Source organism: Hippopotamus amphibius, chromosome 5 (assembly GCF_030028045.1).
Source record: "Hippopotamus amphibius kiboko isolate mHipAmp2 chromosome 5, mHipAmp2.hap2, whole genome shotgun sequence".
NCBI lineage: Eukaryota > Metazoa > Chordata > Mammalia > Artiodactyla > Hippopotamidae > Hippopotamus > Hippopotamus amphibius.
In genome coordinates, this window is record NC_080190.1 from 33,337,793 (window position 1) to 33,362,419 (window position 24,627).

General features: G+C 39.6%; 1 protein-coding gene across 1 annotated transcript in view; it reads right to left on the bottom strand.

The window, feature by feature from the left end:
• The window catches only part of CC2D2B (coiled-coil and C2 domain containing 2B), a 96,271-nt gene that overhangs the window by 776 nt on the left and 70,868 nt on the right, over window positions 1-24,627 (bottom strand). Inside the window, 9 exon segments of the mRNA XM_057736949.1 lie at window positions 1,295-1,472; window positions 3,112-3,170; window positions 7,575-7,697; window positions 8,088-8,222; window positions 10,291-10,404; window positions 12,438-12,527; window positions 14,251-14,448; window positions 14,957-15,139; window positions 17,283-17,381. Coding sequence (XP_057592932.1) covers window positions 1,295-1,472; window positions 3,112-3,170; window positions 7,575-7,697; window positions 8,088-8,222; window positions 10,291-10,404; window positions 12,438-12,527; window positions 14,251-14,448; window positions 14,957-15,139; window positions 17,283-17,381 — 1,179 coding nt within the window.

Genomic DNA, 24,627 nt, shown 5'->3' on the forward strand with positions numbered 1-24,627 from the left:
ATAGGACACTGTCCTTTCCTGGCTTACTTAATAAAATATACTGCAGTTACACATTTTCTTGTCTGTCTAACTAGCCCATAGTCTCTGTGAATGCTCAAGATTGTACCTGTCTTGTTTACTGTCATAACCCCAAGGGTCTAGCACAATGCCTGCCACACAGGATACAAACAATAGTTAATATTTATTAAGTGCTGTGTGCTATGGTTAAGCAGAGCACTTAATCCTCACGGCAACCACAAAAGATGTAACTATTTTTATCCCTCTTTATCTTGAGCAATGGGGTAGAACGTATAGAGAAGTTAGGTAATTTGGTCAAAGTTAGTGAGTGGTTGAGCCAGGATCTGAACCCAAGCTGCAGGGTTCAGTATAGGTTTATGAATGTGTGTTATTAAACAGCAGATAATTTTACAGAGGAACTCCAAGTTTTAAACCTTGGCTTATAATTAACTATGCTTTGCTCATCTATTTACTCCCTAATTCTATTAAAAAGAAAGCAAAACAAAACAACTTCTTCCCTCTTCATGAAAGAATAGTGTCTGCATATCCCTCCCTGGAAGCCTAAGTATCAACTCCCAACAGATTCCTTCCTTTCTTCTCTCAGAGGGTTTCCCTAGGAGACATCTTCTAGTCTATGGGATGGTAGGGGAAGGAATATCATTCTTGGGAGGCTGGGTCTTCCAAAAACCCACTGGAACAATTCATAGGGAGAAGGAGGTGAGAGGATTTCAGAACTGAGGATATGATAGGGGAAGAAAAGAAGGACCCTAACAATATACCAAATGCCCACCATGTTTGATCATGAACTTGTTGAGTTTGAGATGCCTTTTTACCATCCAGGATGATGACAAATGTGCTGGTGAATATGAGAGGAGGTCAGAAGTCTGGGCTCGGTGTATAAATTTGAGAATAATTTGCATATAGAAGATATTAAAGCTGCCCGGAGTTCTCTTGCCCAGAACCAAGGGCAGGGAATCCATTCTATTACTACCAGCTAGAGATCATTTTTTAGTTTCTTAGTTGCAGGTGGTTTCCTTTTGGGTATCTCTTTCCAAAATTTGTGGTTTATACATTAAAAAAATGATTCCAAGAAAATGTCATGCAATCTGGTCATGGTACTAGTTACTCACTACATTTGACATTTCTCAGCATACAAGTAAATGCATTTTGATGTCATAACATGTATCACCTAAGATCAAGACAAAAGGCATTTCGGGGATATTTAAGATTACTATCATCTGGCAATTAACAACACAGATAAAACAAATGTCATTAATGCATTAAGTCATATACGAACCCAATAAAATTGTAGCAGTCTTTCAAATTCACTCTCTTCTTCAGATGAAGCCAAATTTCCGGTGCCAAGTTCTAACTTAGGAAGGATTTGTCGTAAAATGAAAGTACACTGTCTATTCCAACGTGTTGGCTGTTTAGGTCGCCATTCCATTATTTTACATTTCAGAGTTCTTTCAATCCTAAGGTGAGAATGCAAAGATTATTTTATGATAAATTACAACTCATTTAATAAATGTGAAAAAAGTTTGTCACTTTTACTCCAAGTGTGAGAATAATACTTTTTTGATTTAGGACACAACCAGACCTCTATGGCTAGGGATATCTGCCACCATTCACATTAATCAAGTGCAGGAGAGAGCAGACTCTTGCTTGGCTTGAGAAAGCAAGACACTCCCTGGGTAGCCAGCAATTAGCTCTCAAAGGCACCTCTGTTTTCCAGTTACCTGTGTGTAGGCAGCTGCCTATTGGGTGTGATTTGCCTACCATCTGATTACTGGGTTGGCATTCCTATTCTCCAAGACCCTCCTTTGACATAAGACTGTGTTTCCGAGAAGCGCCTTTATAAAAATGCAGATATCTGGTCTGGGATAATGTTAGCAGGAATGGGGTTATTAGGTCAGTTAACTCAGCAAACAGAAGTGGGAGGAAATGAGGCACTGGGCTGATCAGTACGATGATCAGTTTCCCCTCCCAGAATGCATGCTCCACGAAGGCAGGGAGTATTGCCTACCTACTCCACCTCTAAAACAATGCCAGCTGAGGAACTGTTTCGGGGAGGGGAGAGAGTAGAGCAGAGTGTGAGCTGGTTGGTGGGAAGCCTTTCCTCTGGGCAGAATCATTGTGTGCTGCAGAAGAAGCTGCTGGGCGTCTCCTCTTGGCTGATTCTATAAAGCAACTAAGTGGTTTCGAGTTTGCAGAGAATCTCACTCACGGCTAAACACCAGAATCACCTGTAGGACTTTGTCAAGATATTTCACTATCCTTCAGATAGTGATTCAACAGGTCTGGTCTTGGACTCTGGCACCTACATTTTTAAATAGTTCTAGAAGAAAGTCTGATGAAAACCAGAAGCTGGGAACCATTTTCCTAGTGCTTTTCTTCCTTTTTTGTTAAGAGTTGGGGAAGAGGAGGGGAATAAGAGGTGCGGGTTGTGTGCTAGTGAGAGAAGGGAGTGGCAAAATGATTTTTGTCATATTCCATTTCGATTAGTTGGTAGCAGCTTACACACCAGCCTGCTGTGTCAGCATGAGTCACTGGAGGTAGTCAGTTCTAGAAGCTTCTGACACATCTGGAGTAGGGTTGAGGTCTGCTGCAAAGGCCGTGACGCTTTGGGCTTGACTGAACAACTCCTCAGGGCGGGAGTGTGTGTGTGTGTGTGTGTGTGTGTGTTTGGGGAGGGGGTGCCTACAAGGGACAGTACTGATGTTTCTACCACCCAGCTTGGATGTTTCTACCACACCCCAAGTTGCAGGCCATTTACCTTCCTGTCCTTTCAAGAAGTGTTATCTATTGCATTAGTATTACTATAAGGTTCAACAGGTGTCTGTGTTGAAAACTTCCCATGTTTTCCAGATGCAACCATATTTAACTCGGCGTGTTTTTTCAAGGAGTGTTGTGGATAGCAGTGGGGCTGATTTTTGATACATGGACCAACAGACAGATGACTCAATGGAAGTGGCTATTATAGTCTCCATTGCATGCTTCTGTTTGCTGCATCTAATAGGTATTTTGAGAGACTGGGTTAGAGGACTGAAGGGTGGCTGAATGAGAGATTAGGGAGAAAACATGATAATCACAATATACAAATAAAGATCATACCTGTTCTTTAGATCTTCTACCATGCTTTTATTAGTATCTGAATAAACTATTTCTTCAGGCTGAAATACAGGAAACTGCAAGTTACAGGAGATTCTAGGGAGACCATCTGTATGTCAGTCACCCGTTGGAGTGCTGAGTATAACGAGCGGGAGCCTAAACCAGTCCCATGTGGCAAAAACTCTCAAGAGTAGAGGCACAAGGTAACACAGATCAGTGCTTCCTTTGATTTTAATACCACTTCACCAGGGCATGGCAGGGGGAATGGATTTACAAAAGATATTTTTCACGGGAAAGACAGATTTATTGTCCCCGTTTGTTTATTCAAACAAGCATTTGACATGCTTATTGATTCTACCAGGTAATCTTTGGAAGCTGCACTTATTAACTGTGATCTTGGGGACATCACTTAACCTCTCTGAGTCTCAGTTACCACATCTTTTAAAGAGGAACAATAATAGCACCTACTTCCCTGGGATCATGCGAAGATTTTAAAATAAAGTAATACATGTAAAGCGTGGCACATATTGCTCAACAAAGACCAGATGTTATTGTTATTATTACTCTTATAACATGGTTTATCATCTTCCTTCCTTGATTATTTGTTTCTTTCAGCCGGCAGGAGCCAGGTCTCCGTGTTCACATGTATACATGTGCACACACGCGACATACACACAGAGTCCATTTCTATCTCCCCTGATTCCAAGCCTTTGCTCCAGGCACCCTAACAACAGCAGAGAGAGAGATGCTCTACCACATTTCCCCATGTTGCCCCCCGAGCAGGATTTTCTGGGAGTAGGAGAGGACGTCTCCAACCCCCTCCCCCCTACCCAACCCATCCCTCCCCTCCCTGCAGGGCTCTTATAAACAAGAGGGAGGGGCTGGGTTTAGACGGATTTTGCCTTGGATATTCCTGAGCTGAGAAAGAGAGGAGCTGTAGAGATGGGGACAGATGTTTCCCCTTCATGAGTGGAATGACGGTTGTACAAAAAGGAGGAAACATTTGCTAGGCCTCTAGGTCTTAGAAAACTTCAGGAGTGATTTGAGGAGGCTCAGTCTGTCAGGTGATCACCTAAGCCAGTGGCTCCCAAAATGTCGCCCCCAGACCAGCAACCTCAAACCCACTGATCCAGAAATTCCAAGGGTAAGGCCCAGCAATCCGTTTTTCCACAAGCTCTCCAGAAGGTTCTGACGCCTGCCGTGGCTGGAGAGTCACTAGGTTATAGACTCAGGCATAACGAATTCCCCCACAGCGAACGTGGCAGGAGACGAGAGGTACCGGAGAACGGGAAGCATAAACTCTAGCATCAACACACAGGGGCCACCAACTGTGGCAGACAGGACAGGTAAACTGAATTCTCTGACTGCTGTCACCGAACACTGCCCCTCCAAAACACTCCCCTGCACCCCTACCCTGGCAACTCTTAGCGATTAGTAAGGCCACTTTCAGGCCTGAAAAGGAGAGCTGGGTTATGCTGACTCGATAAGTCTATGGGGTGTTAGTCTTTTCAGGCCAAGGCCCCTTTCAGGGAATTCATATCCTTTAAAACTTCAAGAGGATTTCCCTGTTACCTCCATCTCTGAATACCCATATTCTCATCATACTCACTCTGATTTGTGTTCTTAACTGTGATTAAGGAAAAAAAAAACACACAGTGTTCACTGCAGATACAGAGAGTAGTTTATTGTGGTATGGGTGCGATATGGCAGAAGATCAAGGGCCGTCCACCCACAGGATAGATATCAGTAGAGATACAAGTTGAATGCAACTATGAGCTTTATATTCATATATACAACTTAACAAAGGGTTTAGTTTCCACCCTCAGTCAGAGTGGCTTTTAAAAATACAGTTTTGATCATGGCAGCCCTTGCCTTGGTGATATTGGCTTCTGATTGCCCTCAGGACAAAGGCCCCAGTCCTTACCAGGACTCTATTCACCCCAAGCTCATCTCTGCTCACTCCCTGGCAGCAGCCAAGCTGGCCTTTCAGCGCCTTGACAGACAATCTGCTTGCCACTGCAGGTCCTCATGCCTGCTGTTCCTGCTCTGTGCTGGGACTATTCTCTTCCTTAATTTTCATCTAGACCAGCTCCTGCTCACTCTTCTTCACTCTGCTGGTCATCACTTTTTTCCCCAGGAAGCCCCAGCAACTCCCCTTCGCCTCAGGTCTCCTACTATGTGCTCCCAAAAGCACATTCATTTCTTCTACAATAGCATTTATCGCTCTGTATGGCAAGTGCTTGTTTCCTTCTGTTTCCTCCTCTAGAACACAAGCTCCAAGAACACTGAGACACATCTTTTTCCTTATGGTACCTATACCTAACACAGTGCTGGCCCACTGCAGCACTCAATAAACATTACCTGAATTAATAAGAGAATGATTAATAGAAACAAAAATCCTCATCTCTAAATACATCATTCTCCCCCTAGGAGGCAGCAATGTTTTGGTCACATCTTTGGGATGAGAAAAGCAAGCGAGGCATGGTCTGTGGACGCTGTAAGTGTGGTTTGCCCAAGAGAGATAAGCACATTTCCCCTTCTTTATAATGACTTTACAAACACATATATGCTTGCATCTGCAAGGAGGATGTTCAGAAGGATGCATAAGAAACTACTGACAGTGGTTATTTCTTAGAAAGTAGGAAAGATGTGGAAGAGGAGAGAAACTCTTCACTTTATACACTTTGATACTGTTTGATTCTCCCCCACAACCACCAATCCTTCTTTTTGATGTTGTGAACTATGCCACACATATGGACAAAGCACTGAGAATAATGTAATGAACATCCAGCCAACATCCATACCACCTAGCTATATCTAACCTTTGCATTCTTCCATACTTGTTTTAGATTTTTTAAAAAGATGTAAAACATTACAGATAGACTTGAAGTACTCTGTATACTGCTCCCTGATATCATTCCTTTTCTTCTCTCTCCAAAGGTAACCATTACCCTAAATTTGGTGTTTATCGTTCCCATGCAAGTTTTTACACTATCACTGTATATCTATGTATACGTAAACAACATATATTTTTCAGACTTTATATAGGTGTGTCATTTCACATCTTCTTTACTTTGTTTAACATTACATTTTATATATTCATTCACTGGCTCTAAGTCAGTGGTTCTCAGCCTTGGCTGCATTTGGAGATCACCTGAGGAGCTTTACGTAAGATTCTATATAATGCATGTACAGTCAAGTCGAGAACTACAGTAGTTTCACATATTCTTTTTTACTGCTCTATAGAAGATTTCATAGTATGAGTATTCATAACTCATGTGCCCATTTTCCGGTTGATGAATTGTTTCCATTGATTGATTGATTGATTGCTATTTCAAGCAATTCAGCAATGACCATTATTGTACTTGTCTCCCTGTGTGTGTACCTCTAGGGTATATACTTAGAAGTTGAGCTGGTTGATTAAAGGTTGAGTTTCTTCAACTTTACCAACCTTACCATATTTCTTTCCTAAGTGTTTACGGCAAGTCACACTCCCACCATTTCTCTGCCTCTTTACCAATACTTGATATGATCACACTTTTAAAAAAGTTTTCCCAATCTTTTACATGTGAAATAGTGTTTTATTGTTTTACATTGTATTTCCCTCATTATGAGTGAGGTTGAGCCCTAGTTTCTGCTTCTATGAACTGTCTTCTTCCTGTTTTTCCACTGCTCTTTTTCTCATCCCCTCTCTCTTTCTTCCTCTGGGTCATAGATTCTAGTTTTTGAATTTTGCAATTGCCTGTACACTTCCATACCATGGCTCTCAATCCAGAAACAGCTGCTGAAATGGAATTTGGGTGCCTTCCCAAAGCGATACTGAGTACATCATAGATCCCCCGGCCAAGCCATCTGGTGATTAGGTTGCTTCCTGATTCTCAGATCTGTACTTTGGTATCTTACCTCCTGAGCCCCAGGCGTGAGTCTGCTGCTTTTCTTTCCCATCCTCTCTCAAGAGTAGCAAAGTAGGGGAGCCCATCACAGTCCCTGGCTTCAAAAAGTGAGACTGGCTCTGGTTCCCTGGATTTCATGAAGCATTTTCAGACCTTGCTGCCATCCTCTTTGGGCCCCACTCACTGCTAGTGTTTCTGCCCTATTTCTAGTCCATAAGACAACTGTCATTGTTATGGATGTGTAGTGGAAGGGTTAGGTCAAAGTAAGAACTTATTACACCATCTTGACATTATATTTTATGTTTCATGATGAACACTTTAAATATTTTACTTTAAAACCTAAATTCACAATTAAGATAATACCTTCCTTTCAATTCCTCTTTTCTGCAAGTAGAGGAAAAGGATCAGAGTAGCCCAAACTCAGGCTGGATGGCAGAGAAAATTAGGTTTTACTAATATTGCTAAATAATTCAATAAGCAATCAGCTGTATAAACATAACAAGAGCCGTCACAACTCCTAAGATTAGAACCAATGGTAACTTTCATAGGGACCCACCTGGAAAAATGATTTACCTGTATGCTTTGTGCTTTTGTCCCTTGATAATTTTTTGGAAGCAACTGTTTCCAGAAACTTTCCTTTGAATAGTCAAAATATACAGCCATTGGTGAATTATTCTGCTGAATATTAAACCAGACCTATTAAAACATTAACATAAAATCAGTATAGACCCACGAGAGTACAAAGCCCATCATGGGTTAGGATGGAGCAAAATTCTGCAGTCCTACTACCCAGTGGAGTGGCAGAAGCCAAGGACAGTTCCGAGGCAGGAGGTACAGAGATTCCAGGCGTGTGTGAGCACTAGACTGCTGGCTGGTCCTCAACCTTGGAGGCACTGCAGAATCACCTCAAGGAGCTCTGGGAATAAAAGATTTCCCTGGCCCCACACCCCAGGGATTCTAACTGAACATCTATAGTTTCTTCAAAGTTCCCACATGATTCTAATGCATAGTCAGGGTAGAGAACCACAGGTTTGACTCTTGAGGACATAACTCAAGATCCACCCCCCCCCACCCCCATATACTTACATTTTCACCATCAAACAAACAATCTACACCTTGTAAGGGACAAAATGGGTCAAACTGCTTATGACATTGCCCAGTTAATGGATTCCAAAGCAAACATTCCTCAGTTTCTTGTGTTAATACATAAGCCACATGCCCCTGTACAAAGAAAGAGAAAGTCATTTTTGGTGGATGACTGATTTAACTCATTTTTGTATGTGGAAATTATAGTGTAAACATATGATATCTCTGGTTTTTTATATGTAATATGGTCAATCACCTTATTTATTCTTTATTCCTGTATTATTTATTCATTCACTTATTTATTTGCCTTGCCACATGGCTTACGGGATCTCTGTTTCCTAACCAGGGACTGAACCCAGGCCACGGCAGTGAAAGCCCAGAATCTTAACTGCTAAGCCACCGGGGAACTCCCTGAAATCTCTGATTTTTAAAAGTCTTTTTTAGGACTTTTACAATTTTTTTGGAAAGGAAAAAACCAAAGCAAACGAAATCCTCAGGCCTAGGCTAGCAAAAGGATTCAAGTGAGAGAAATTGTGAGCCAGTGCTGCCATGTATGGTCCTGAAGGGTGTACCCTCATAGCAATAAAATATGTTGCTCTAACAAAATCAGTATATTATCACCATTTCCCAACAGCTACTACTACAGTGTTTTGAGGTAGGGGTGCTTTTGCATAATTCACATGAAGGTGCTACATGCATCAGCCCTGCTTTATGCAGAATATACTTGGAGACCAAGGGTGAACACCACGCGCAGAGTTAGGGAATGGAAATTTACCTAAGGGTCTGAAAAGCCAAATGAAGTTAAAAAGCCATAAAATTAATTTTGAGAACAAGATAGAGAGTGAGAGGCCAGAGAGAAATTATACAGGAAAGCATTTGGGGAATAAAAATAGTCATTATGTTATCATTTTGCTCTGCACACACTTTTGAAGTATAAATCTTTCTTATTTAGCAAAGAATAAAAATTTCAGGTAACAATAAGAATGACTATTTACCATTTATTGAGTATTTATGTACCCCAGGCACTGTACCCAGCACTCACATCTTCTCACTTTGATTAATCCCCTATTCTGTGAGGTAGGGGGGTTATCATGCCCATCTTTCACATGAAGAATAAGAGGTTAAGAGCTTGTCTGGGGTGACAGTAAATGGAGTCACTCCTTTGGGGGGAGAAGATAAGTGAGGCTCAGAGAAATAAACAAAGCTGAGATCGTGCAGTTAGTAAACGTCGTTTCTGGCTTTTAAAATCTTCTTTGACTCCCAAATCTATACTCGTAACGCTGAGCGGTGTAGCCTGGTTCCGCGAACTCCAAAGCTCTTGCTCTTTAAGACTGCGCTCATCTTTACAGTAGAGAGGCTTCACCTCGACCAGCGGCTGAGGGGAGATGCGCAGCTCAGTGCTGCCACCCAGCGTTGAGTCACAGGTGCCAATGCAAATATTTGTTGAAATATTGTTGACTGCTTACTGCCGTCTAGCGGTGCTCACAACGACAGCAGGGGAATCGTCAAGAAATTAAGGGAACATAGAGAAATAAATGATCATGACAAAAACCACAACGCAGGACTGGAAGTTTTTGACACTTATCAAGATATTCATAGTAGAAATAGAAACAGTCCAAAAGAAGGCAGCTTTCTGGAGGTTTGAATGCAGGACTATATAATGTAATTGTAAAAATTTCAGGTAGGTAAACATGAATTTCTGGTCCACTTCTTATACGATTAAAAATTGAGCAGCGGAAAATAGGATGATGTACTTCCTGAGGATCTTAAAATATCAAAATATCGTGTTTGGAACATATAAGGATGATGGTGGTGATGATGGTTAACAACCACTGTAACTACTACCATAACCATTACTATCACCTCACCTACCACCACCGCTTATTGAGCATTTTCCATATAAACCAGGTGCTGTTCTCAGTGCCATATATTTACTATGTAATTTAATATTTCTAGTAACTCCATGAATTAGCACCATTATTTGTACTACTTTACAAAGAAGAAAAACAAAAAGAAGTCATTCTTTACATTGTTGAAATTTTGATGAACCAACATTATCCCCCTAAGTAAATAAATGTTCACCTAAGAAATTTCCTAATTAGCTTGTGAAAAGATGGAAACTCGGGGTTAAAGTCTTTTAAACTTGCAGCTAAAAGCTAATTCATTTTGTTTACACCATTTAAATATTAAGTCCAATACTTACTTCCAACACTGAGGTTCCTAGGAGAACCAAAGCTTTCTTTCCAAAATACAGGAAGAAATTACAGAGAAGTATGGCATGCTCCTCCTTATTTCCAATAGCCAAACTGATGCAGCGCTAAGGCAAAACAAAAGCAACACGGACACAAAAAAGGAGGGGAGGAAAGAAAGTTGAGTAATGCAAGCGTCCAACAGATTTAGAACCCCTCCAAGCCCTCAGCCGCACATCACTGCCAGGTCACTGGGATGACTGCAAAGCCGAAAGCTCTGGCACCCCTTGCCTGTTAAAACATTAGAGCATTAGAAAGAGAGAACATTAACTTGGAATGTAAGGGTCACCTTTATTATGGGACAATTAATGCGGATACTGTGTTGTGGGAAAACATTCAAAAGTCTTTCTGAAACCTTGAAAATGTTACTAAAAGTAATTAAAGTATGTGGGCCAAGCAACTGGATGCAGGATGTCCTGCTTGAGCAGCAGAGGAACTAAGGGTGCTGGGCGTGGAGGCCATGGGGGCATAGGCTACCGTGGAAACAGGATATTGACCCTCTCTGGGGGCGCAGCCCCTTCCTCACTTGCACACCCCATATCACCCTGGTTTGGCCCCGGAGGATGGCTGGTTAGCCAGAGACAGGTAAGATTCCTCAGGGGAGGAACAACCTAAGACAGGCACAGTCGCAGAGGGGCCAACAGGGGTGGGGCACAGACCCTTACTCCTTCTGAGAGAGGTCTCCTGCCCCCATGGCTGCTTTGCTTCCCATGCCCAGCTCCGATCGGGACCCAGGAGGCAAACAGAGACCTGGCTAATAGCAGCTGCCCTCCTTCTGCTGTTCTTGCAAAACATCACTGCCGCCAATTATATGAGGCCTTTGTTTAGTTATTTCAAAGTAAAACCTTGACTGTGGGACGTAACTGGGAGTGTGAGAACCTTATGCTATCTTGCTTCTGGAATGCCGAGAGCTCAATAAAAACAACGTGGGATGAAGCAGCGGGGCTTTTGATCCTAGAGGTCTTGAGTCCCCCGGTCCCATCTTTCTCTTAAATCTGTGTCTGTGTTTCTTTAAGCTTGCGGCACCCGTCACTCGCCCCGAGTCGCCGAGCTGGTCTTGGCACTATGTAAGTGACCCAATAATTTTATCATCCAAAATGGTACATCTTTGTTTGGGACAAATACCCTGGATAAACAGGGACATATTGGCTGATATTTTAAGGAACTTCATCTGATAGGAAATAACAGTGTTTTTGGAGGAAGGGTTCCTTTGGTCAATGGAGCTACACTCTGTCCTGTACCAATACAGTGATCTCAGCTCAAAGAGAGAAAGAGATCTGAGCTGGAGCCCAATCAGAAAAAGTGATGGAAACTTCTTTAACTGAAAGAGCTGAACAGCTGAGCTGGGTGTAATCAAATACAGGGTGCTTAGTAAAGCAGTTGTAGCAGGAGCGAAAAAGCACAGCAGAGGTGGCAGACCGGTGGTTTGTGACCTAGTTCTAGTCAATAGGGGTGTTTTGTTTGGCTGCTAAATGCTTTTAAAAATTGGAAGATCTCATATAAAACTCTGTATTTCTGGCTTCTCTTGAAAAATCAAAGGATCTAACAAAATATATGGGCTCAAATGTTCAAAAGGCAATAATGTGTTGTTGCTGAGTAGTAGCTGCACCATTTAGACTGTGGTTCCATTTCATTAGCCCCAGAAAAAGGGCTGTGGTGGTCAGGGAGCTTGGGGAGGGGGAGCTCAGGAGCCCTTAGAGTGACTATTTACCAGTCAGTCTGGAGCATTTCAATGTTTTAACAACCGATGTGGCCACATCCGTGCACACCGGCTGAATGTGACGGTGAGGGATGGAGGTTAGGGAGGATGCTAACGTGGCTCTTCTGAAAGACACGTGTGAACAGGAGAATGAAGAGCAGAATATGAGTATGAATCTAGATATTATGAGCTGAATTAAAGTGCTGAATGGGATTTTTGGTCTTTAAGGATTATTTCTCTGGGTTGTTACAGAGCTGAAAATGGTGTATTAAAGTATCAAACACCTTCAAACTGCGCAAGGCAAATTACTACACAAGGGCATAATATTTTTAAATAGGTTTCTTTAAAAGAAAAATAAGTAAGAAATACTATACATTTAAATTATAAAATGTAATTTGTTACCTCTGATGTCATCCATATATCAAAACCATCATTTTCATCCAGTGTATCAGGCATAACAGGAATCAAAGATACAAAGCGAGCAACGAGGTCCTAAAATCATATTAACTAACATTTATTGAGTGCATACTAAATGCCTATCACCAAGCACAGTGCTTTACATCATTATCATCATGCTTAGTGTATCCTACAAGCCTATGAAGTACACACTATTATTAATTTTATTTTAAAAAAGAAGAAACCATCCTAGAGTGTTAAGATAACTTGCCCAGGGTCACACACTGACACAACACATGGGTCTCTGGGAATAAGACCAAGTTAGCATGACTCCAGAGTGTGCACATTAATCATCGCATTTCATTGTAATAAATTAAAAATTTAAACATGGTACATTACATGTATAGTTTAAAGTATAATTGTTTAAAAAATTGAAAAGAGATGCTGAAGAATAGCAAAAGTTTGATTTGCTTTTAAGTTCAAAATCTATCAGAATTATTTTTATGAATAAAAATTAGTTTTAAGTTGCTGCAGCAAGAAGATATTGGTGCAGCCTACTTTTTCAAACAACAGAAGTTCTATTGTGGATTGTTCCCCTGTAGGGCTGCAGATAAGGACTCAGATTAGAATAGGAAAGGAGAAAGGAATACAAATAAACAATCAGTTAACACAGAAAGTACACCAACATTTTCACTGATTTACAACAGCTACCATTTATACACTATTAATGACCTACACTGGTCATGTTTCTGACTTCCTGTAATTAATTAAGCATGGTTCACAATCCTCGATAAGCAAAGGAGCTAGGATTCATACTTTTTTAAAAAGACAAAGATTGCCTTTGAAAGAAATCTGAGAGCATTATTATTTCCTTGGACTTCGGTGTCAGCAGACAGGCAAGAAGAAACCCATAATGGAAAAACTGAGTGTAGAAAAAGGTGATCTAAATTAGGACTTTTGATTTTAGCTTAAAGAATCCAGGTAAGAGCTTCATACTGGAAAGATAATATAAATATTCTGAGGAGAGCCAACTGACTCAATCAAGCCTAAATAAATAAAAGGTGTAAGTGATTTTATGAAAAATCATAGCTGCCCTTTAATCAAAGCTTATTTTTTTCTTAAAGGGGAGACTAGATTTCTGATTTCCTTTCTCAAAGTAGAAGAAGCTATATCCTCTTCTGAGTCCATAATGAATACATGTACATGTCTCTTTTGTCAGCTGGTAAATAACAGATATACATAAAGTCACATAGGGATGGGGTAGGAAGTGTTATGTTGGTGGTTCACAGAGCAAAACATTACATCGTTTCTTCACTCCCACATACAACAAGAAGCAATCCTTCAAAGGACACAATCCCTTTAGAAACATAATTTTTAGTTTTTCCTGGAAGTCAAAGGAATTTTTCTGTGTCATTTTTCAAAGTGTGACAGAACAGTTGTGAAGCTGATATGGTCACATGAACTGGTGTGGCAACAGTGACTCTCTAGTACAAGTGGGCAGAAGCGAAGGGGATCAGGAAGAAATGTTTTCTTCTATCTGGTCCTCAAGAGGACACATTGCAACATAGACGGTTTCTCTCTTGGGAAACTGTCTCTGAAGGTAAAGCAATTTTAATAAGAAAGTTATACTCAAAGTTAAGAAGTAAACAAGTTAAAATAAATATAAATTTGGAGTGATCAAAATGTTCTAAAACTTACTGTGGTGATGGTTGCACAACTCTGTGTATACACTAAAAACCACTGAATTATATGTTTCAGAAAGGCAAATTATATGGCATGTTACTATCTCAATAAAGCTACTAAAATAAATATAACTTACAAGTGTTGCATTAGAATCATGAAGAAATATATCCAGGAGTTGTTGAGGGGGATTCAATGCCTTGATATATCTTGTTACTAAGATCTGTATCCCTTCATCATTAAAAACAGTAGTTGTGATTCTTCGTTTAGGAAATAATGCCTTACAATTTTTTTTAAAAATCTGTGCTCTCTCCAAAACATCTATTTGATCTGAAAACTAGAATCAAGTTTAAAATATTTCAACATTGTACCATATTGTCCCCAAAGGAAAACATCAAGAACCAATGTTCATTTTGTCAGCTTTGAAATTAACACTTTGCGGACATCCCTGGTGGTGCAGTGGTTAAGAATCCGCCTGCCAATGCAGGGGACACGGGTTTGAGCCCTGGTTCGGGAGGATCTCACATGCTGTGAAGCAACTAAGCCCATGCACCACAAATATGGATCCTGCGCTCTAGAGCCAGTGAGCCACAACTACTGAGCCCATGTGCCACAACTACTGAAGCCCATGCACCTAGAGCCCATGCTCCGCAACAAGAGAAGCCACTGCAATAAGAAGCCAGCACACTGCAACAAAGTGCAGCCCCCGCTTGCCACAACTAGAGAAAAAGCCCACATGCAGTGACAAAGACCCAATGCAGCCAATAAATAAATAAAAATTAAAAAAACAAAAAGAAATTAACACTTTGATAGTATACGTGAAAATAATTCAGTGTAAAACCTACCTTGTCTAGTTCTGGATTACAGATGACATGTGATATTTGAGGTTCAATAGTAGCAAAAATATTTAAGAAGGTACATTCTTTAAAATTCTGTCCATTATAATCTTCTTTAGGAGATACATAAGTCTTACTCCAAGTATACCCGAGCAAAATTGGTGGAATATTTACTTGAAATGTTCCACTAATCTGAAAGAGCATATCAGTATAATGGATTCTGTGTGATGAAAATAAACATCAGAAAAAAAATATAGTATAGCTCAGTTCAGTCTTCTCCATTGCACGAAACAGGCGTGCATGGGTTCATGCTGAATCTACTAACAGGTACTTGCACAAGGATGATAGGGTTCTCCATGATGATTTGTTCACAGGCAACCTTGATACCCTGGGTCCCTGTCTAATATGTAGTATGTGGAGAAGGCAGAAGTAAGGAAGGGATGAAACGAGGAAGCAAGTTAATTTACCAGAGTGATAAAGGCTCTGAGAAAATCTGATTTAGGCTCAGAGAAAATGCTAAAGACCATCTTACATTTTGCATTGGGTCTGGAAAGAGAAAAAAAAAATGTGACAGCAAGAAGGATGACCTAAAGTCCATTGGAGGAAGGATTGTGTGTGTGTGTGTTTGGGAGGGGATAATTTACAATAAAAGCTAATAATAATGATAATAACATAACTAATAGTTATTGAGCACTTACTATGTACAAGGCACTCTGCCAAATGCTTGATATAGATCATATTATTCAATGAGGAAGGCATCACTCTTATCTCCATTTTATAGATAAGGAAACTGGGGCTCTAAGCATGTAAGTATTTGTGCAAGATCACACAACTAATGAGTAGTAGAGCCAGGATTACAACCCAGGTTTTTCCACCTTTGGAGCTCACGTTTTTAACTACATCTCTATCCTAGCATCTGGCCTGAGACTGAGAAACACCTGCAGGGATTTACAAACGTAGGAAGCCCTATACCCCCAACAATTTAAAATCTCCATCTCTCTTTATTTGTAGCACTTGCATTTGCAATGTGCTCCTTCATGACATCCTGTGATTGCATATTATGCAGACAGTTCTCTTCTCCTCCATTCTTTTCTCCTTTCTTACCAACAGTTTTAGGTGGCAACATGACAGCCATGTGTGACCAAGTCACATAAGTAAAATGCAAGAAGTCTGTGGGGTTTTCTGGGGAAGTGTTTGTTTTCCTTATACAGACACTATCCCTTCTTGCTTCACCCCACCTCCTGTCTGCAGCAGGAATATGAAGCTGGAGGTGCAATTATGAGGATGAAAGTCACATGATAAGGAGAGTAGAACAGAAAGACAAAAGTAGCTTGGATCCTTGATGATATTCTTGAGCAAATGCAGTGGCATCTAGACTTCTTTTTAGGTGAGATAAATAGACCTGTTACATCAGCCACTGTTAGTCAGGTTTTTTGTTGCATACGACTGATACACACATAATTCCTTCTGAGTCAAATGACTTTATGTGCTTGATGAATGCATCTTTAGAGACTTGATTCAAAAGTTATCTCCTCTGTAAATATTCCCTGACCTTTCATTCTCCTCCTCATTCCCCTTTTACATACCCTGAACCCCTCTGAACACCCTCTCACTTCCCCCTCCAAACCAGGCAGAGTAGGGTACTCCTTACTCCTTTTTCTCACAGTACCGATCTCATGCCCCTATCAAAGCCCTACAGCACAACCATGTTGTACCATGAAAATGGTTATTACCATGAAATTGTTGTTTTCTTCTACAGACAGTGAACTCCTTGAGGTAGAAACTTCATTTCTGAATCATCTTTATCTGGCATATCTCTGTAAGTTACAGGGCCCCAACTGAAATCTAGACTGGGGGTTTTATATTTTGCTGGTCGTGTAGGCATGTCTTGCTGCAAAACCCAGCAGCAGAGGTCTCTGGGGGTGTCACAGACACAGATGCTAATCTTCAGTCTCACCATTACCAATAAACAGTGTTTGGGGAGCTGAAACTCCTGGAACCCGTAGTTACAAAGCAACGTCATTAATTAGGATATTTATGAACCTGGTCCTACAAAACTATTATAAGCAAATATGAATGTTGCTTTAAGACCTAAGGCTAGCTGTCCTTTTCTTCATCAATGAACACTAAAAATATATGAAATAAATTTGTAGGTGTCTCCTATTCTAGAAACAGCTAAAACCTTCAAATATTCCAACACCCATGGGGCACTTGAATACAGGCATTTTGACTGACCTGTGACCCTGCCAATCAGAATCTGCCTCAAGGACACAGGTATTTCTATTAGCTAGAGACAAGAATGTAGAATAATTAGCAAAGAATCATTTTCAATTACCTCAGATTGTTGCAGGAGAGCAGAGAAAGGGAAGACAATGGATCCAAGCCAATTCTTTCTTATATATGAATGACCACTGCAGCTCTTGAAACAGTGATCCTATTAAAATAAATAATTTTTCTATTACTCATTCTATATCATGTGATGAATAATTTCACACAAACTTGTAGGTAAGTATAAAAAATTCTCTTTCTTTTTAAAAAGAAACCAAAGAGTAAATAGAAAAGATTTTTTCTCACTTTAAAAAATTCCTTTAAAAGATAATTGACTGTTTAAAGCCACAATAATGACCTGTTGTGGAGTTCATGACATACGTATAAGGAAAATGTACGATAGCACTAACGCTATGCACAGGAGGGGGAATGGAAGTGCAGTAACATCCTGTTCTTACACTCTATGTGAAGTGGCATAATACTATATAAAGACAGACCGTGATAAAGAATAGATAATAAAACACACCGCAACAATTAAGTGTAGCTAATAAGCCAACAGTGGAAATAAAATAGAATCATAAAAGTACTCTATTAATCCAAAAAAGGGAGGAAAAAAAGAAAACAGGACAAAGAACAGGTGGGACAAGCAAAAAGCAAATAGGAAGATGGAACCCATCCAGGTCAATAGTTATGCAAAATGTAAACAGTCATTCATTAAAAGGTAGAGATTGTTACACTGGATGAAAAAGCAAGTCCCAGCTATATGCCGTTCAAAGTAAATCCATTTTAAATATAAAGACATAGGTTAAAGGAAAAAAAATAAGAAGAAAGAAAAAGATATATTATACATACAGACACTAATTAAAAGAAAGCTGGAATGACTATATTTATAACATACAAAGTAGATTTAAGAATAAGAAATATAACCAGGGATAAAGAGGAATACTTCACAATGATAAAGGAATCAATTCATGAAGAAGAAATACAATTTTAAAAGTATGTACACCTAATAAAGTTACAAAAAATATAAAGCAAAAACAGAGCTAAAAATATGACACCAAAAGCAAGTTCATAAATTTGACTTCATCAAAATTTAAAACTTTGCTCTTCAAAGGGCACTGTTGAGAAAATGAAAAGGCAAGCTACACACTGGGAGAAAATATTTGTAAATCATATACCTGATAAAGAATTTGTATACAGAATATGTAAAGAATCCTCAGAACTCAATAATAAGGAAAGAAATAGCCAAATTTAAAAATTAGACAAAAGATTCGGACAGACGCTTCACCAAAGAAGATATATGGATAACAAATAAATACATGAAAAAGTGCTCAATATCATTAGTCATTAGGAAATGCAAATTGAAACTACAATGAGATACAACCACACGGTTATCAGAGCGGCTAAAATTTTGAAGTCTGATCACATGTTTGTAAGAATGTGAAAGAACCAGAAGGCTCATACATTGAGGGTGGAAATAAAAAAATGGTACAATCACTTTGGAAAAAGAGTTTAGCAGTTTCTTTAATGTCCACTTACCATGCGATCCAGTCATTTCACTCCTGTGAGTTTACCCAAGAGAAATGAAAGCATTTGTCTATACATAGACTTATACACAAATGCTCATAGCAGCTTTATTTATAATAGCTCCCCACCAAAACCCCAAATGTCCAACAGCTGAATATTTAAACATACAATAGAATGTATGTTTTCAACAGACTACCACTATACAGTAAAAAGTAACAAACTATTTGATAAATAATACAACATAGACAAATCACAAAATAATTTTTCTGAATGAAAGCTGCCAGACCAAGGGGAAAAATGTGCATACTGTGTGACGCCATTTCTATAAAATTCCAGAAAGTATAAACTATAGTTACAGAAAGCAGATCAATGGTTGCCTGGGGTGGGAGGAAGGAAGGCAAGGAGGGAGGCATTCTAACAGGGCAGGGGAAAACCTTTGGCAGTGATGGATATGTTCATTATCTTGACTTTGCTGATGGTTTCTTGGGTGTGTGTGTGCGTGTGTGTGTGCGTGTGTGTGTGCATGTGTGTGTGTATATATATACACATACATATATACATGTCAAAACTTGTCAAAGTACACACTTTAATTATGTGCAGTTTATCATATGCTAGTTATTCCTCAATAATGCTATTTTTCAAAATTAGAGGAAGTATGTGTGTGGGGGAAGCAGGGATTAGGCATAAATGGATTTGGCATTTACCACTACCACCACCAAACCCACTGCCAGATTCACTCTACCTTTAGCCATTTACATATTTCATTTTATCAGCCAAAGTGTTGAAATGGGGGTGGGATATGGGAGAGGTGTTAGAGAATAGCTCTTGGGACAGGCATGTTGCTTGTTTGAGTTAAGACTAGTATAGGCAACATCCCACTCCTTAGCACTAGTATGTACTTATATCCACTGATTGTTTTGTTTGTAATTAGGGAAGGCGAGAGCAGTTGTGTTGAGTTTAGGAATCAAGGGGAAGAGAAAGGACAATGAGGACATGGAAGGGGTGGGTGTGCACTGTACCCCACTAGGTCCCTTGTCCTGGGTTTGACCCCTGACGATTAGGGTCAGCAGCTGGACAAGCTCCTGTAATGCAAGACTTTGTGTACAAACACTCTTGCTTTAAGGTCTAGACACACAATATGTAGTATGGATTCAGAGATAATAGGGCCATTCTTCCCATGTTTGTACAGAATCCAGGGCCTCTTGGGTATCCTGAAATTTGACAGCTTTGGGATCAAGGATAATTGGGGGGATAATATCCTTGGCACAGATGGTGGCATCCTAATCGGGGGCAATGCCAACAGTGGTGGTGGTGAGATTCTTCTAAGAGGCTCTGAGAGCTGTGAAGGCTGAGTCGAAAGAACACACAGGCTGTTGAAATGGCAATGATGACTATAGCTAACAGTCATGTTTAGGCACATATATGAGGACGCCTCAGAGGCTTCCAGAAAATTTTGGGAGGCACTGGTGGAGGATCTGTGAGTAGAGGGTGGAACAAGAATAAGAACTTAGATTATTTATGTTAATGTGACTTCTTTTAAATCCATAAACTCAGAATTTCTGTTAATATTAAAGTTATACACTATCATCTTGGCTGAAGTAAGGAGACAGGAAAAAAGAAGGGAAATAAAAAGGACAATTCATTGTGGTTCTCCCCACACACTATCTTGCCTTCTGCTTCATTTTTTACTTTTCCACCATCCACCTTTCCCTTGCTGCTGAAGTTATGAATCATGTCGGCTGACTGCCAAGAAATAATGGCATCCATTAGGTTGCCAAGGCCCGTTTCTTGACTAAGAAAATTCATCTGATGGTCCACTTGCAGTAGATAGTTCAAGTTAGAAATGCAATATATTCTGGCTCCCATTTTAATCTGATTTCTTTCTTCTTCTAAGAAGAACAAATGTCAGGGAGTCTAGGGTCATAATAGACAATGTTGAGATGCTAGTGATCATATGTGACTGTTAATATCAAGTAAATGGATTAAATGCTCTAACCAAAAGACACAGACCGGCTGAATGGATACAAAAACAAGACCCTTCTATATGCTGCCTACAAGAAACCTACTTCAGACCAAGGGACACATATAGACTGAAAGTAAGGGGATGGAAAAAGATATTCCATGCAAATGGAAGTCAAAAGAAAGCTGGAGTAGCAATACTCATATCAGACAAACTAGACTTTAAAGTAAAGACTATTATGAGAGACAAGGTAGGACACTACATAATGATCAAGGGATCAATCCAAGAAGAACATATAAGAATTGTAAATATCTATGCCCCCAACATAGGAGCACCTCAATACATAAGGCAAATGCTAACAGCCATAAAAGGGGACATCGACAGTAACACAATAATAGTAGAAGACTTTAACACTCCACTTACATCAATAGACAGATCATCCAAACGGAAAATAAATAAGGACACACAAGCTTTAAATGACACATTACACCATCTCAACTTAATCGATATTTACAGGACATTCCATCCCAAAACTACAGAATACACTTTCTTCTCAAGTGCACACGGAACATTTTCCAGGATAGATCACATATCTTGGGTCACAAATCAAGCCTTGGTAAATTCAAGAAAACTGAAATCATATCAAGCATCTTCTCTGACCACAACACCATGAGACTAGATACCAATTACAGGGAAAAAACTGTAAAAAATACAAACACATGGAAGCTAAACAATATGCTATTAACAACCAAGAAATCAAAGAGGAAATCAAAAAATATCTAGAAACAAATGACAGTGAAAACACAACAGCCCAAAACATATGGGACGCAGCAAAAACAGTGCTAAGAGGGAAGTTTATAGCAATACAGTCCTACCTCAAGAAACAAGAAAAATATCGAATAAACAACCTAACCTTACACCTAAAACAATTAGAGAAAGAAGAACCAAAAAAACCCAAAGTGAGCAGAAGGAAAGAAATCAAAAAGATCAGATCAGATATAAATGAAAAAGAAAGGAAGGAAACAGTAGCAAAGATCAATGAAACTAAAAGCTGGTTCTTTGAGAAGATCAACAAAATTGATAAACCATTAGCCAGACTCATCAGGAAAAAAAGGGAGAAGATGCAAATCAACAGAATTAGAAATGAAAAAGAAGTAACAATGGACACCGCAGAAATACAAAAGATCATGAGAGACTACTACAAGCAACTATATGCCAATAAATTGGATAACCTGAAAGAAATGGATAAATTCTTAGAAAAGTACAATCTTCCAAGACTGAACTAGGAAGAAATAGAAAATAAGAACAGACCAATCACAAGTACGGAAATTGAGACTGTGATTAAAAATCTCCCAACAAACAAAAGCCCAGGGCCAGATGGATTCACAGGCGAATTCTATCAAACATTTAGAGAAGAGCTAACACCTATTCTTCTCAAACTCTTCCAAAATATAGCAGAAGGAGGAACACTCCCAAACTCATTCTACGAGGCCATCATCGCCCTGACACCAAAACCAGGCAAAGATGTCACAAAAAAAGAAAATTACAGGCCAATATCACTGATGAACATAGATGCAAAAATCCTCAACAAAATACTGGCCAACAGAATCCAATAGCACATTAAAAAGATCATACACCATGCTCAAGTGGGGTTTATCCCTGGAATGCAAGGATTCTTCAATAGATGCAAATCAATCAATGTGATACATCATATCAACAAATTGAAGGATAAAAACCATATGATAATCTCAATAGATGCAGAAAAAGCTTTTGACAAAATTCAACATCCATTTATGATAAAAACTCTCCAGAAAAATGGGCATAGAAGGAAATTACCTCAACTTAATAAAAGCTATATATGAGAAACCAAAAGCCAACATTGTTCTAAATGGTGAAAAACCAAAAGCATTCCCTCTAAGAAGAGGAACAAGACAAGGGTGCCCACTCTCACCATTATTATTCAACATAGTTTTGGAAGTGTTAGCCACAGCAATCAGAGGAGAAAATGAAATAAAAGGAATCCACACTGGAAAAGAAGAAGTAAAATTGTCACTCTTTGCAGATGACGTGATAGTATACATAGAAAACCCTAAAGATTCTACCAGAAAACTGCTAGCACTAATTGATGAATTTAGTAAAGTAGCAGGATACAAAATTAAAGCGCAGAAATCTCTTGCATTCCTATACACTAACAACGAAAAAGCAGAAAGAGAAATTAAGGAAACTCTCCCATTTACCATTGCAACAAAAAGAATAAAATACCTAGGAATAAACATGCCTAATGAGGCAAAAGACCTGTATGCAGAAAACTATCAGACACTGATGAAAGAAATCAAAGACGATACAAACAGATGGAGAGACATACCATGTTCTTGGATTGGAAGAATCAACATTGTGAAAATGACTACTACCCAAAGCAATTTACAGATTCAACGCAATCCCTATCAAATTACAAAAGGCATTTTTCACTGAACCAGAACAAGAAATCTTATGATTTGTATGGAAACACAAAAGACCCTGACTAGCCAAAGCAATCTTGAGAAGGGAAGACAGAGCTGGTGGAATTAGGCTTCCTGACTTCAAACTATACTACAAGGCCACAGTGATCAAGACAGTATGGTACTGCCACAAAAATAGAAAGGAAGGTCAATGGAACAGAATAGAGAACCCAGAGGTAAGCCCAAACACATATGGGCACCTAACACCATACACAAAAATAAACTTAGAATGGATTAAAGACCTAAAGGTAAGGCCAGACACTATAAATCTCCTAGAGGAAAACATAGGCAGAACACTCTATGACATCCATCAAAGCAAGATCTTTTTTGACCCACCTCCTAGAATCATGGAAATAAAAACAAGAATAAACAAATGGGACCTCATGAAACTTAAAAGCTTTTGCACAGCGAAAGAAACCATAAACAAGACAAGAAGGCAACCCTCAGAATGGGAGAAAATACTTGCCAACAAAACAACGGACAAAGGATTAATCTCCAAAATATACAAGCAGCTCATGCAGCTTAATACCAAAAAAGCAAATAACCCAATCCACAAATGGGCAGAAGACCTAAATAGACATTTCTCCAAGGAAGAAATACAGATGGCCAAAAAATACATGAAAAGATGCTCAACATCACTAATCATTAGAGAAATGCAAGTCAAAGCCACAATGAGGTATCACCTCACACCAATCAGAATGGCCATCATCACAAAATCTGGAAACCACAAATGTTGGAGAGGGTGTGGAGAAAAGGGAAGTCTCCTGCACTGTTGGTGGGACTGTAAGTTGGTACAGCCACTATGGAAAACAATTTGGAGGTTCCTTAAAAAACTACAAATAGAACTACCATATGACCCAGTAATCCCACTACTGGGCATATACCCAAAGAAAACCATAATCCCAAAAGAAACTTGTACCATAATGTTTATTGCAGCACTATTTACAATAGCCAATACATGGAAGCAACCGAAATGCCCATCAACAAATGAATGGATACAGAAGATGTGGCATATATACACAATGGAATATTACTCAGCTATAAAAAGGGATGAGATGGAGCTATATGTAATGAGGTGGATAGAACTACAATCTGTCATACATAGTGAAGTAAGTCAGAAAGAGAAGGACAAATATTGTATGCTAACTCACATATACGGAATCTAAAAATGGTACTGATGAACTCAGTGACAAGAACAAGGATGCAGATACAGAGAATGGACTGGAGGACTCGAGGTATGGGAGGGGGCGGGGGGTGAAGGGGAAACTGAGACGAAGCGAGAGAGTAGCACAGACATATGTATACTACCAACTGTAAAATAGATAGTCAGTGGGAAGTTGTTGTATAACAAAGGGACTCCAACTCGAGGATGGAAGATGCCTTAGAGGACTGGGGCGGGGAGGGTGGGGGGGACTCGAGGTGGGGGG